This window comes from Cebus imitator, unplaced genomic scaffold (genome assembly GCF_001604975.1).
Source record: "Cebus imitator isolate Cc_AM_T3 unplaced genomic scaffold, Cebus_imitator-1.0 Scaffold765, whole genome shotgun sequence".
Lineage (NCBI taxonomy): Eukaryota > Metazoa > Chordata > Mammalia > Primates > Cebidae > Cebus > Cebus imitator.
This window is the reverse complement of record NW_016108080.1, coordinates 146425-161267: the sequence shown is the minus strand read 5'-3', so window position 1 is coordinate 161267 and position 14843 is coordinate 146425. Positions and strand designations below refer to the sequence as shown.

Genomic DNA, 14843 nt, shown 5'->3' with positions numbered 1-14843 from the left:
GTTACATTTTTGTTTTCTCTCATCTTGTAACTCTATTATCAGTTGTCCATTTGCTTTTTGGCTCCCAAGATTTTGCAGGTGGAATCACTGTGTTTTTTTCATTCTTGCAGATTCCTGCTGTCTTTAGTTCTTTCGAGGTAGTTCTGTGGTGTTTTGAGGGAGCAGGGGCAAATGAGTGCTTTTCTGCCATATTTACTTGTTGTCTTTTTTTTTTTTTTTTTGGTATTAAACCTTATGAAAGTATAGCAAAGTAAAATGCACTATTTTCGTTTCATGAATAGAATTTTGCACGGAGGGAGGTGCTGAGGAGTACAAGGCGTGGGAGAGAGTCCCCTGCTCCGGCCACACTGGCAGGTTCTCACAGTAATGGTAGCTTCGCCATCCCCACACTCACTCTGAAGCTACAGCATAAATCAACGGCCCTAACTAGAAAGCCTGTGCGAATACTTTCCCCTTCTGCCTCCCTCAGCCTGACAGCATCCACCCTTTCCCTATTCTCAGCCTTAGAGATGAAGGAAGCTGCTTTCATGTGCAAGACAACTTTAGTTAAGAAACACAGCTGGTCTTCAGTCCTTTTGTTCTTTTCAAATTTGACATTAGTCTAGCTCAACAAATGTTTGTTGAGTTCCTGTTATAGACCAGCCTCTGTGTACACCAAGGGTTCAAAAATGCAAGACAGTTCTCTGCTCTTGAGGAGTTCAAAGTCTCATTTATGCCCAGATGTCTCATTAATTCTCTGTGCAGGAATGGCTTCTGCACAGAGAAGCAATGAGTGGTGGCTGAGCCATCACTTGATATTGGGTTTTCCCTCACATGGACCCTAGTTTCTTTCATTTTCTTTATACACATCTAAAGCAGAATTATTATTGAAGGTCATTAGAAATTAGCTTGGATTCTGATATATGACAATGGCTGTAAAAGTAAAATATTAACATTCTTCTTTAAAGAAAAAACAATCCCAGCAGTCCCTCCTGCTGAGATTGTTTTTCCTTTAAAAACAGCCCCTGTAACTGTGGCATCATGTGTGTCTGAAGTTCTTGCATTGGGTCAACTGATGGGGGATCCTGTGGTGACTAGTTTGTAGTAGGCTCCTTTTCGGGCCATCAGTTCTTCGTGGGTCCCTTTTTCAATCACCACCCCCTGTGCCATGACAGCAATGATATCCGCGTTCTGGATGGTGGACAAGCGATGGGCAATGACAATGCAGGTCCGACCCTCTCTGGCTTTGTCTAGAGCAACCTGCACCGTCTGCAAAGAGAAGATGGAGAGTTGATGCAGAGATGCATGATTGCTCCCCAGCCCTCCATCACGAGAGTTCAGTTAACACGACCTGAATAACAGTCCTATACTTGAGGGCAAACCCAAAGGCTCGGACATAAGAGAGGGTTAAGCAAGTACTCAGTAAATGCAATGCATCAGAGATCTCGATGGCGGTGGACAGGCCGAGAAATTTCAGTGACGCAAGAAGAAAGCAAACTAGGAATTCCTTATGTAATTTTACAATATTTGATGGTCTAGTTTACTGAAATGAAACCAAGAAAACAATGGAGGCTAGCAGTTAAGTGGCCGTTCCTGATGACTGCTCTACATTGAGGACATTTTAGCTCTTTCCAAAATGGAATCCTGATTTTCAAGGCGTTAATTACACATTTCAAATTTCATAATTGTGTTTTGCTCAATTGTATCTTCTTTCATCCAAACCACACATCAGATATCACCTCTTATTTTGTTTTGTACGTGGCCTACCTTCTCTGTCACATAGATTTAGAACTATAAAATATTTATAACAGATAACCTAGATTGTTACTTTATTCAAGAAAGGTGATTATTTGCCTTTGAAAAAAAGTCACTTAGCCTAAAGAATCTTAAAAACAATTCTTATTTTAAAGGTAAAATATTTTATTTGACACGATCTTATATTAAATCATTTGCTCTAAATAATTGTCTTTTGGTTCCACAAAGTATTGCCAATTTTTACTGTAAATGAATCAGAAAATTGAAAATGGTGCCATTTTATAAGCACAGATTTTACAGCAAAAGACTCTTTGTAATGATCTAAGACTTTAGAAAGTCAATACTTACCTTTTCACTTTCTGTGTCTAAGGCAGAAGTGGCTTCATCTAGTAGCAAGATTTTAGGATCTCGTACAATGGCCCGAGCAATAGCAATGCGCTGTTTCTCCCCTCTGGAGAGTTGAGACCCCTGGGACCCAACGTTAGTTTCGTATTTCTGAAAATGTGTGGTAAGTTTAAGAAATAGAAACAGTTATTGCTCCTGTACTGTACAGAGCTCATGTCTCCTCTGTAATTTAAATTATTTGTTTGAGGAACTAGGGAATAGTGAGTGAGTCCTCCTACAGGATGTCAAATCCACTTAGGAATATAAGAAAAATGTGGAATTTGTGACTTTTGGTGTGGAACGCAAGGGAATTTTATTACTCATTTCTGCATTTCTTTTAGGTTTATATTTTCAATCTCCTTCTCCCTGTGTCCAGGTAAGAGTCCATATATGAGACCCTCCTTAATTTGAGACTTTCTGATTCTAGACTCTTATCTGGAAAAATCCTTCCAAGATGGACTAATCCCAAGAATGGAAATGCCTTTTATGCTATCTTCTGGTCCATTGCTGTATTAGGGAGGTGGCACTCTGGAACACAGGCCTTGGTTAGAAGCTCCACTCTGCTGCTTACTAGCTTGTGTTCCTGAACAAATTATTTAAATTTGTTTGAGCTGCACAGTTATCTGAAAGGTGCAGCATTAACACTTACTTCACATATTTATTATGAGTTTTAGATAAAATTAGGAAGAAAAATCATTCATGCCTTGCATGGCTACATAAAAATTAGTTAACATCCATAAAGTGTTTACCATAGAGGTATTGTGCTAACTATTCTAGTTAGGTTACCATTTAATATTCACAGAAACCATACCCACCCTATTTTTCAGATTACAAAACTTATGCAAACAAATGGCGGGAGGACAAGTAACAAGCAGTGAAAGTGAAATCTGAATCCAGGTGAAAGTGAATCTGTCTGTTTTCTGAATCCTTGCCTTGACCACTGCTCTTCCCTGCCTTCCACAACACGAGTTCTTTCCTTCCCCTGCTTCCCTTGCCTCCTGATGAATGCTCCACTAAGCCAGGTGAGACCCATGAAAACCTATGTTGTCTTTGTGGAGACAAACTGCTCAGAGAAGGGTTCCATAGGCAAGTCTGTATGAGGACAATGCTGTAAACCAGCTCCATGCCAGTGCCTTGCCCAAAATGAGTACGCACTCAATAAGGGTTTGTGGGATAAATGAATCTTCCAGGAAACACACCAGCTTTGCTTTGGAGCTCTGGATGCAGCAAATAGTAATTTCTATGTGCTTATAGATTGGGCTACCAGGCAAGAACCAGATCAAGAGCCTAACACTTAGGAGACTTTGTGAAAAGAGCAAACAAAAAGCCCTCCACAAACACCACAAAATTTATAAACATAATCACTTTTAAAGAAAAGCAATTTTCCCAGGGATATTTTTTAAAAGTAAGTAGAGAAGGTTAAAGGTAAAATTTGGCCCTACAAGTTGGTTTCCATGTTTTAATTTTTCTTGTGATCAAAACAAAGAGGGACTTTTGGTAGTTGGAAAAACGCAGAGTCAATATTGTGCGAAATCTGGACTTGACTCCGGGAAAGTAAGAGACACCAAGGCAGATGCAATGTACCCACCATACATGCTACACACTGCCAAGTAATAAAATGATGATGATGGCAGTAATAACAGCAGCAGTGTTCTCTGTGTATGGTTTGTTTTTTCATTTTAACATTATTTTCTTGCATTTTGCAGATGGAACAATCTCAGAAAGGATAATTGTCCCAAAGTTACGAAGCTAGTAAGTTTCAAAGCTTGGGTTCAAGCCCAGGTCAGCTCCAAATTTACGGCTTTCCCAACTATACCAACTAAAGCTCAATGTACAAAAAAAAAAGAAAAAAAAAAAACCCAAAAATACTTCCCAAAATTAAAGAGTATGTTGATGAAGAATATTTATTTTACTTAAAAAACTAAGACAGTCTGGGGGTGCTGCGAGATAAATTATGTAGCCTTTGACCTTCTTGAGCCACAGTCATAATACAGATTGAATATTTCTTATCAGAAATGCTTGGGACCAGGAGTGTTTCAGATTTTGGATTTTTTTCATATTTTGGAATATCTGCATATAAGGAGATATCTTGGGGACAGGACTCAAGTCTAACCACAAAATTCATGTTTCTTATCCCTTCATACACATCACCCAAAAGTAAATTCCTATAATATTTTAAATAATTTTGCACATGAAACAAAGTTTTGACTGCATTTTGACTGTGACCCCACCACATGAGGTCAGGTGTGAAATTTTCCACTTGTGGAATCATGTTGGCACTCAAAAGTTTTTGAATTTTGGAACATTTTTGATTTGGGATTTTCAGATTAGGGATGCTCAACCTGTCCACTCTGGCCATTCTACTTCTCCCCATCCTTGTCTCCCATAGGGAGTGGCTCTGACTTGGTACTCACCTCTGGGAGTGACATGACAAAGTCATGCAGCTGAGCCTGTTTTGCAGCTGCTATGACTCTTTCCATGGGAATTTCTTTGGTGTTGTCTCCATACTTGATATTGTCCATTATGCTACAGGCAAACAAGACTGGTTCCTGGGAAACAATTCCAATGTTTGAGCGCAGGAACTGGACATTTACTTTTTTACTGTCATGTCCATCTATCATCTGCCAATAGAGGAGGTGATGGGTCATTCAGTTTTAGAATTCCAGCAGTGAGGAAAGTTCATATTCTAGCATTAGGTGTTATGCGGGACATTTGGTTTGCTTAACAGATAACAATCCCAAGGCTAAAATTACGGGATAAACTATGTTGCCTTTGACCTCTGGATGTAACGTCTATCAGGAGTGGTGTCCATGTTAACACTGATCAGACTATGATCTTATTTATTTCCTCAACTCTGGCTCCACGGATAAAACAAAAGAGAAAGATGCTCAGGTTTTCGGGTGAGAAATAACTTTCCCTTATTTTGATGCAGCAGACTCTCTACAAATCTACAAATCTGCCCTATTTTGAGACTTATGAGTTATGGAAAGGATTTTTCTCTGTGAAGCCACTGGGCAATATAAAGGTCAAACCAGTTTTCTTGATTTTACTAATGCAGTTGATTTTACTAATTCAGTTATCTCTGAATAACTAACAAAACCAAGTAAAAAGGAATACATTTATTCACTTAGTCAATCAACAAACATATATTTGAATCACCTGCCACAAAGCACCATCCTTAGCAGTCTATGTCTGCTACATGAAGAAAATATAATCTCTGTTTCCTAGGAATTCACAGTCTAGTTAGGCAGTTAAGTCTAGGTAGTTGAATATCTACCACATGAGCTGGTTCACTAAAGAGTCCTAGAATATTAAAGGTACAGTATATGCCTAACATACTACTATAAAGTATTTGGCCCTATTATTTCAGAAAAAAATTGTGATAAATAGTATGAACAGATTATATTTAAGATAATTTGTAATGGAAAAAGCAAACACTTATTAGAAAAAATATGAGGCATTTCTCAATAACAATTAGCCCTGGCTTATATTGCTTTACTTATTTTCCATAGCATTTAATGCAAACCACATTTAATAATTAAACACTGGGGCTGTTTGCTCATTCTTCTAAATGTGCTACAAAGTAAGCTCCTGGAAGACAGAAGGCATGTTTCATGTTCCTTAGAATTTCCCACAGGGCCTAATGCAGTAACAGGAACATCATAGGTATACAATTAAATGTTGAAAATGTTGAATGCCCATTTTTGGTAGCTTCCTCAAAGGCAAAGAGGACTTTGAAAAAAATTTATAAAAAGTGATAGGTTTTTTCATTAAAATGTTTGTAGAAATATTTTATGATGATATAACAAAATAGACTGTGCCTATGAAATGTAAGAAGTCATAATGACTTCCTTATTGGCCTTGCTTTCTACCTGTGACTAGAACATTCAATGGCATATTCAGAGAAATATACTTAATATACATGTTAATGTTGGAAGTAAAATATGAGGGATTCCGGTTCCTGTATCTTGCATAGTTCACAATCTACGATGGCTGTAGGCATGACAAAGCTCATTTTGGAAAACCGAATCTTCTATCTTACTGGGATTATATCTCTGGTTACAATGGGCTTTCTAGGTTCATCAGTTACCAAATACTTTCAAATTAAAATCTTTATACCTCAACCTAATAATAGAAGGGATTATAAATTACAGGTAATCAGTGCTTGGTCCTTATTTTTATAACTTCCTGGATTCTGTCAATGTCTATTTGCTTGTTTTCTTGCTTTGCTTTATGCAAGGAAATCTTTAGTTGCCTCTTTCAAGTTTTTCTCAGCATTTCTCTTCATAACATTATCTGTCCTCATTACACTAAAGTTTATAGTATTCAGGAAAATCAGAAAGACCACTTTCAAAGTATTGGGATTAAACAATGAATCAAGTATGGAGCAAAATAAAACATTTTCAGACCCATATCTCTGAACTATTTCTTAGAAAACTGCTTGTGGATGAACTCCAACAAGAGTGTGAAAACTATGAAAAAGGAAGGCATGGGAACTACAAAATAATGGATCTAATCCAAGAAGATATCGCAGAGAACTCACAGGAGACTCAACAGGCAAAGGTTGCAAGTGATAGAAATGAGGGGATAGATGGCTGTATAGAGGCATTAGAAGAATACAAAGATTTCCATCAAGATAAAAAATGCAAGAAAAAAGAAAGCCTTTCAGAAAAACAAACAAAAAAAATATCATGCAAATGCACCTCACTATTTGACTGTGGGATAAACAATAGTAACATAATCATTAAGAAAGCTGTCAACTGATTTTCAACTTTTAGAATCAACCTAGAGTGAAAGCAGGAAAGATAACGCTATAAACAGAATGTGCTTTGAATTCTTGATAAAAGTGCAGGTAGAACTTGAGAGGTGAAAGAAGGGAGTACGAGGTGAAAATAAAGGTAGGATTGCTAACATTTTTATTTTAGAAAGCGTGAATTAAAGAGGAACTATCTACAGGTGGTGGAAGAGCAGCGGAAGCAGATCAGAAGTTTATAAAATTATAAATAGAAGGCCTAAAAAATGATATAACTATATTGGGAGGAGGTAGGTAAAAGGAAGGAGTGGTGAGGGTAAGTAGATTTATATCTCTTGAGAATAAATCACAGAGAGTCTAAATTTGTTAAATCTTAAAATAGCATGAGCATATTATTTAAAGACATAAAAGTAATCATTGGGAGATCAAAAAACAACAAGTGGTCAAAATAGTTGCCTTTAGGCCGGGCGTGGTGGCTCAAGCCTGTAATCCCAGCACTTTGGGAGGCCGAGGCGGGTGGATCATGAGGTCAAGACATCAAGACCATCCTGGTCAATATGGTGAAACCCCGTCTCTACTAAAAATACAAAAAATCAGCTGGGCGTGGTGGCACGTGCCTGTAATCCCAGCTACTCAGGAGGTTGAGGCAGGAGAATTGCCTGAACCCAGGAGACGGAGGTTGCGGTGAGCCGAGATCGCGCCATTGCACTCCAGCCTGGGTAACAAGAGTGAAACTCTGTCTCAAAAAAAAAAAAAATAGTTGCCTTTGAGCAGAGAAATGTGGAGTGGGAGTGTAAGCATAAAGCAGGGGGTGGCTTTTTAATATAAATGTTTATTATTTGATTTTGTGACTTTCTGCATATATTACTTTTAAAGAAAGAAAAAAAGGACAGAAAAGAGAAAGAAATGTTATGAAAAATAAGTACCAAAGCTATTGACTGAAATTTCAAATATACTTGCCAAAGCTTTAGGGCTCTCAATTTGAGTTCCTTGCGCTATTTAGACTTCAGCTTCTTGAACAAGGATTGTCTTAGATCTTTTTATGCTAAATCTCCTTTCTTGCTCATTTATCATTATTTCCCTTATCACCCCCACTTTTTCCATTCCTGGTCATTAGTTTCCTGATTAGTCTGCACTTTCTGCTCCATTTACGTGTAAGCGAATGCTTCTATTAAATACACTTATCTCCAGCTTTGCAGTGTGCCCAGTTTTCTTTACCTAACTGGTCAGCAGGCCATCTGGAACTGGGGAAAATCTGACATTAGAAATTGTGAGGTAGAATCAGGTGAAGCAGCAAATGACTGGGACTGGAAAATATGCATGGGGTAAGTGCCTTAGGCAAGCATTTTAAAGTGAGTCTGGGAAAGCAGAAACTTGAAGCCCACTTTTAGGGGTTTGAAATATTCTACAGAAAGCAAAATTCTCAAAAAGGTTGTGTTGCTTACCACCTTCCCTTGATCAGGATCATAGAAACGTTCCAACAGCTGAATGCTGGTGCTTTTCCCACATCCACTGCTCCCAACAAACGCCAGCGTCTGCCCTGGACTAATCGACACTGAGAGACCATTCAGAACTTGCGTGTCAGGTCGAGAAGGATATGTAAATTTACAATCAACAAAGTCAATCTTCCCCTGGAAGTTGTCCTGGGGATGGGAGAATCAAAATTGGAGATGCTCTTACTGAAGCCTAGAATATTAAAACATACCTAACTCTTGAGTTTAAAATCCCTGCTTGAGATATCTTCAAACCACGCTGCCAAAGTATAGAGACAGCAACTTAATAAAAGGATATCCCATTCCCTATTCTGGGAGGTATAGTATAAAGGGAGGCTTGGGCAATAAAATTAAAGACATTTCACTCCCCCTATTCTCAGTCTAACCTATGGGAATTTTCTTGCCATCCATTCTTGACATTCTGAATAGAAGAGAGTAGCTAAAAGATATTGTATCACAGAAGCCAGTAACTGTCCAAACCCTATAGCTTTGTTCCCCAAACTACTCAAAATAATAATGTTACATTTAAAATGACCTAGAGAAAAAGTTACTTGAGGTCTGTACTGCAAAGGTGAATACTTTCTACTGTACTTTGGTGTGCTTAAAACTCTCTAACTTACAAACTCTAGAAGTAGATAGACATTTAATGGACCACACAGAAACCTTACTGTTACTGAACTGAAGGAGAAATTTTACAAATTTAGAAAGATTTCAGAATTTAATTTGGCTTTACGAGTGTCTATTTGCTTTTGCTTTCTTGAACATATTAAAATTTTCAAAAAAAAATAGGTAGAGAAGATTTAAAAATACCTATGTATCAATCAGAAGAACAGATATTTTGTTGAGATTGAATTAATTTTCTGGATATCCACATAAGCTAAAACTTGAATCAAGATGAACATGAATTAAATCCATGTTATTGGACAGGAAGAATTGCTTTTTCTGCATTCCGTATCAGAACATCAATAGAAAACACAGTGGTTAGGTAGATCTCAAAGGACAACTGGCTTCATTCATTCGGGAACTAAGTGTATTTTATATTATACAGAATTTAGCATTCATTGAATGTCATTGCATTGTTCAAATGCCAGCTTTAGGAATAATTTTTGATGCTAATTTACTTTATTCCTTTGTATTTACAAATCTGTCTACGCCGAGTACATATGTATGCAGCCATATAAAGAAATAATTAAAAAGCTAAGTGGTATTGTATGGCCATCCCTAATGGCTGTCCTGCACACACACGTGTGCACACACACACACACACACACACACAACCCTACCCCTCATTGATACTTACCCATTTTTCACCTGCACTATTATATACACTGATTGGCGGTTGTCGGTCCAGCAGTTGAAAAAAGCGTGCAGCTGATATTTTAGCTTTGGCATAACTTGGGGTGTAAGAGGAGGCTCTCCCAAGAGCTGTCGCACTCAGTACAACTGCAGAGATCACCCTGCAACCAGACAGACACACAGGCAGAGACGGGGGCGGTGTGGTTGGTGTGATGGGCCAGGAGGCAGAAGTTTGGGGCTCTAGCCCTGGTTCTGCTAGGAAAGGACCACACAGCCTTAAGCAAGTCACTTCAGACTTGTCTGGGAATGGAGAGGGTGGCCTTTAAGAGATTAGCAGTTTTCAAACTGTGTTCTATGAAAAAGGGCTTAGAAGAGGACTGAACAAACATGAATGGGAGAGATCAGACCTCCAAACCTTTATTCAACCACAATAGCGTCTTTTAAGAAAATTGTTTGAGGGGGAAAAAAGACTTCTGAAAAAATGTCTTTAAAAGAAAGCAGGCTTGAAAGATCACCAGATTGAGTTGATTTTTCTATAATGCTAAATTTTTTTGAATCTATGATAGGTATATAAAAGATAATTGGTAATATAAGCATCAATTCTGTGCCAGGTATGTATATAATTTATGCTTCAGAGAGCAAGACAGATGCAATCGCCTGTCTCCTTCTACCTGTCTTAGCCTCTAACTATATTCTACATGTATTTAATTAATGAAAGAGTGAGTGAAGGAATAAATGAATGATACATACGATGAGAGATAACTTTGTTGCTATACAGACTATGATGTGAGTAGTAGCCCCCAAAGCTGTTCACTTGCACTGCCATGTACAGAGGGTCTGCCTGGGATGGGGAAAGGGATAAGGGATGTGTCTTTGTGGGTCACACTGCTTGGCTCATAAGCAGGAATTGTTTGAGGCCAGAATTGTAAATCCTAGAACATCTTCAGGAGCCCAGTTTAAAGCCTAAGGGAATGAAAAACACTTGAAATGAAATGAAAAATGGTGGAAGATGACCTTCCAGGTTTTTTTTTTTTTTTTTTTTTTTGAGACGGAGTCTCGCTCTGTTACCCAGGCTGGAGTGCAGTGGCATGATCTTGGCTCACTGCAACCTCTGCCTCCTGGGTTCAAGCGGTTCTCCTGTCTCAGCCTCCCTAGTAGCTAGGATTACAGGCATATACAACCATACCCTGCTAATTTTTCTATTTTTTTAGAGACGAGGTTTTGCCATGTTGGCCAGGCTGATCTCAAACTCCTGACCTCAAGTGATCTGCCTGCCTCAGCCTCCCAAACTGCTGAGATTATGGGCATGAGCCACTGCACCCTGCCTGTAGTCCCAGATTTTTACATGTTGGCAAAAAATTCTCCTAAAACCATAATATAAACTAAATAAAAATAAGCCAACAGTTTGTGTTTTCCAATTTAGGTTAGTAAAAATGTGCAAAGATTTAGAAAAAAGAGATTTCCTAGCTGGATGGGTGTAGTGGAGCGGGAGAGAAGTGCTGAAAGAGACATCAGGTGAGAAGGCAGGACTCATGGCTAGAGAAGGAAACCCAAGAACAGATCCCTATAGGATCACTTTTCCTAATGCCCTCCAAACCTGTCTCGGACCATCTCCACTCTTACCCCCTACTGTCCATCATATACGTGTGTACCTCGTTCCCCAGTACCTTGACACCCTCAGGCTTTCACCTCTGGAAATGTAAGAAATTGGACTCAAAGCTAATTTTATTTGAAAAGCAGGCTTTGGCTACATGAACGGAACATCATTCACCTGTATGGCCTATCACGTCTCTGCCTAGGAGGAGTCAGCTGGGAACATGCCCTCTTTGCAAGAGAGGAGTAGAGTTCAAATAAAACAGTTCTCTATGAAGCATCTTAGCCAAGGCCTCTAGATTTTCTCAGCATTAACATGTGTGGCAGATGGTTTAGAAACGATCACATTCATTCACACTATCATGCATCCCTTTACAATATGACTTTTTTCCTCCTCTCATCAAAAAGTGGATTCTACCTTTTTCTGTTCCTTAAATCTGGGCTTGATAGTATGATTTTCTTTGGCCTCTTTGTGTGGAGAGACTTGAAAAGGATTTAAACAGTGGGGCTTGCCCTCTTCTGTGGCACTTGGAAATCTGAGGCCATAATATGAAGAAAAGAAGCTCATCTGCTAGACAGGCCATGTGGAGACAGAAGTATACATAGAAGCCTCACTGAGTCAGCCCAGGTCAGAAGAACCACCGTGATGACCCACAGAAGCTTGAGAAATAATTAATTGTAAATCATCCCAAGCTACTGTAAGACACCAAGCTTGGGATGGTTTGTTAAGCAGCAAAAAAAGCTAACCGACAGAACCAGGCTATTCCTTCCTTGAGTGCTGATGTTTTCTCACTGTGGGCGGATATTCCTCACCTGAACACGTAGCTGAAATGGAGCCCCTCGTTGGGGATTAAGTAACCCCCATATCTGTAGGAAGCAGAATTTGCAACAAACACGATGCTCTGGGAAAAGGCAAAGCAGAATCCATAAACATTGGCTTTCTGAATAGCTGTCTTGAGCGGCTTCTCCAGCTCCGTCTCAAGTGCTTCAATGAACCGCCTCTGCTTTCCAATTCCAGCAACAGTGCGGATGTTACTGAGGGCTTCGTTTGTAATCTGAAGATTGAAAAAGAGTCTTAGGAATACAAGGGCAGAAATAACTCCTTTCATGACATTTCAATGGCTGCATGATTAGTTGGTGCAAATGGCAGAAGGTGGTACAAATCAGAGATGGACGCGTGATCTGGGAATACAAGGAAGTGGCTGGAGGTCAACCCAACTGGACCACGTGACGATTTTTCAGTTAAATTCAAGTTTCCCTGAATTCTAACACAGCATGGCTTTGTTGCCTCTACTTATAGTGGAAGAGAAAGCTTTTTAGCTTCTTTGCTAATTCATTTGAAATGTATAAAATGGTACCTATAAATTTCCTCTGAGACAAAAGATTAATAATATATATTTAAATTATTAGATTATATTTTCTTTAAAAATTAATCTGGCCAAATATTATAGAACTTAAGTTAGTGTTAGCGGTAAACAAAACTAATTAAATTTATTTGCCAATGACGTTTTAGGAAAAATGAGTATTTCTACCTCTAGTGGTAAAACAATAATTTTTTTCCTTAACATTAAAAAATGTTTAATTTGTGTATATTTAGGGGGTATGAGTGCAGGTTTCTTATAGGCATATATTGTGTAGTGGGGACGTGTGGGCTTTTAGTGTGCCCATCGCTCCAATAATGAATTTCATACACAATAGGTAATTTTTCAACCCTTGCCCCCTCCTACCCTCCCTCCTTTTGTGGTCTTTAATGTCTGTTATTCCACTCTGTATGTCCATCAGTACCCTCTAACATAACTTAAAATAGGTAGAAATTGTATCTTTTAGTCTATACTATGAATTTGTATTTGTTCTAACCCACACATTAGGGCAAGTAATCTCACTGTTTCTAAATTAGGGTCCTACCCTTAAAAGGCAGAAAGGTAGGCCTCTTTGTTCCATTAACATAAGAAGTCCTTTTGGCTTCTGCCTGCTTGAGCAGAGTTCACATCCCCTCTTTTAAAAGATACAGAATCTAGGCTATTGTGAATTTGTTAAAAGAGTGAGTATGTGTATGTATGTATGATTTATTTATTTATTTATTTATTTATTATTTTTTTAGATGGAGTTTTGCTCTTGTTGCCCAGGAGGGAGTACAATGGCATAATCTTGGCTCACTGCAACCTCTGTCTCCCAGGTTCAAGAAATTCTCCTGCCTCAGCCTCCCAAGAAGCTGAGATTACAGGTGCCTGCCACCATGCCTAGCTAATTTTTGTAGTTTTAGTAGAGGCAAGCTTTCACCATGTGGGCCAGGCTGGTCTTGAGCTCCCAACCTCAGGTGATCCACCTGCCTCGGTCTCCCAACGTGCTGGGATTACAGGCTTGAGCCACCGTGCCCAGCCTGTGTGATTTCTTATACTTGATAAGCGTTTATGCCACCATCCCTCATTTACCCCCTGAGGACAAGATATTAATTAGAACACATTTTAAAATGTGTAGCTAAAACCTAAGTGTATCCAAAACCTAAACTGCATCTCATGAGTCTAGTTGGAAAAGACACTTGCCCCAAGCCTGGGGACTCTAAAGTGTGAAGAGAAAAGGCATGTGTCATTAAAACCATCATAGCTCCTCTTTGTGTGGACAGCACGGCTCAGGGAAACCATTAAATTACAAAAGCCTCACTGCCAGAAAACTGAACTATCCACCCCTGCAAGTGAGAGCACACCAAAGTGGAATGTGGAACGAATCACTATGCGAGAGGAAACTGAACATGCAATCCTCTGTTCACCCCACTATTTCTCTACACCTGCTCAAACGCAGAGCCTCAGAGCTTTATTGACTCAGCCTTTGGGCCAAGCATACATGCAAAGAGTAGTGGAAAGTTCTTAAGTGTGCCTGTCTGTGGGCTGACAGCTTCCTAAGTCTCTTCATATTATTCGTTTTTAACAGTTTGTCTGATAGCTACTCAGCCACGAGGAGTGGGAAAAACAGATCTTCAAGATTACCTGTCCCACCATCTCCAGGGCCTGCTTATCTCGAGAGGCAAATCCTGTCAGCATCTTGGTCTGTGCAGCTCCTGATAAAGCCAAGAAAGGGAAGAAGCACAAGATGACCAGGCTCAGCTTCCAGCTAAAGGAGAAGGCAATGATCATGGCCACAGTGACGTTAGTGAAGGAATTGACCATCATCCCGATCTGAGAGCCGGCGGCCTGCAAACCAAAAGTAATCAACCCATCTCAGACATACAGTCTCTTTTACCAACTATCATTATACAAAAAGGACAGATGTTTTATAAAATTGTGATAAAATATACATAACAATATATACCATTTTAACAGTTCTTAAGTGTACAGTTCAGTGGCATTTCACTGTGTTGTGTAACCATCACACATCTATACCTAAAGCTTTTAAAATCATGTCCAACAAAAACGCTGTATCCATTAAACAATAACCTCCCTTTCTCCTCTCACCCTTAAGCTCTTGGTGACTTCTATTGTAACTCTCTGTCTGTGTGAATTTGCCTTCCCTAGGTACCTCATAGAAGTAGAATCATACAACATTTTTCTTTCTGTGTCTGCTTATTTTGCTAAACATAATGTTTTTAAGCTTCA

At 39.1% G+C, this 14843-nt stretch overlaps 1 protein-coding gene across 3 annotated transcripts in view; it reads right to left on the bottom strand.

The window, feature by feature from the left end:
- Window positions 1-689: 689 nt before the first annotated feature.
- ABCB11 (ATP binding cassette subfamily B member 11) overlaps window positions 690-14843 on the bottom strand; it is a 114142-nt gene continuing 99988 nt past the window's right edge. For all 3 annotated transcript variants that reach the window (XM_017519666.2, XM_017519667.2, XM_037735268.1), the window contains 7 exons: window positions 14238-14441; window positions 12067-12308; window positions 9665-9821; window positions 8317-8514; window positions 4533-4739; window positions 2083-2229; window positions 690-1248 (listed from right to left, as the gene is read on the bottom strand). In XM_017519666.2, coding sequence (XP_017375155.1) covers window positions 1048-1248; window positions 2083-2229; window positions 4533-4739; window positions 8317-8514; window positions 9665-9821; window positions 12067-12308; window positions 14238-14441 — 1356 coding nt within the window. In that variant the 3' untranslated portion in view covers window positions 690-1047. The remainder of the gene's footprint in view (window positions 1249-2082; window positions 2230-4532; window positions 4740-8316; window positions 8515-9664; window positions 9822-12066; window positions 12309-14237; window positions 14442-14843) is intronic.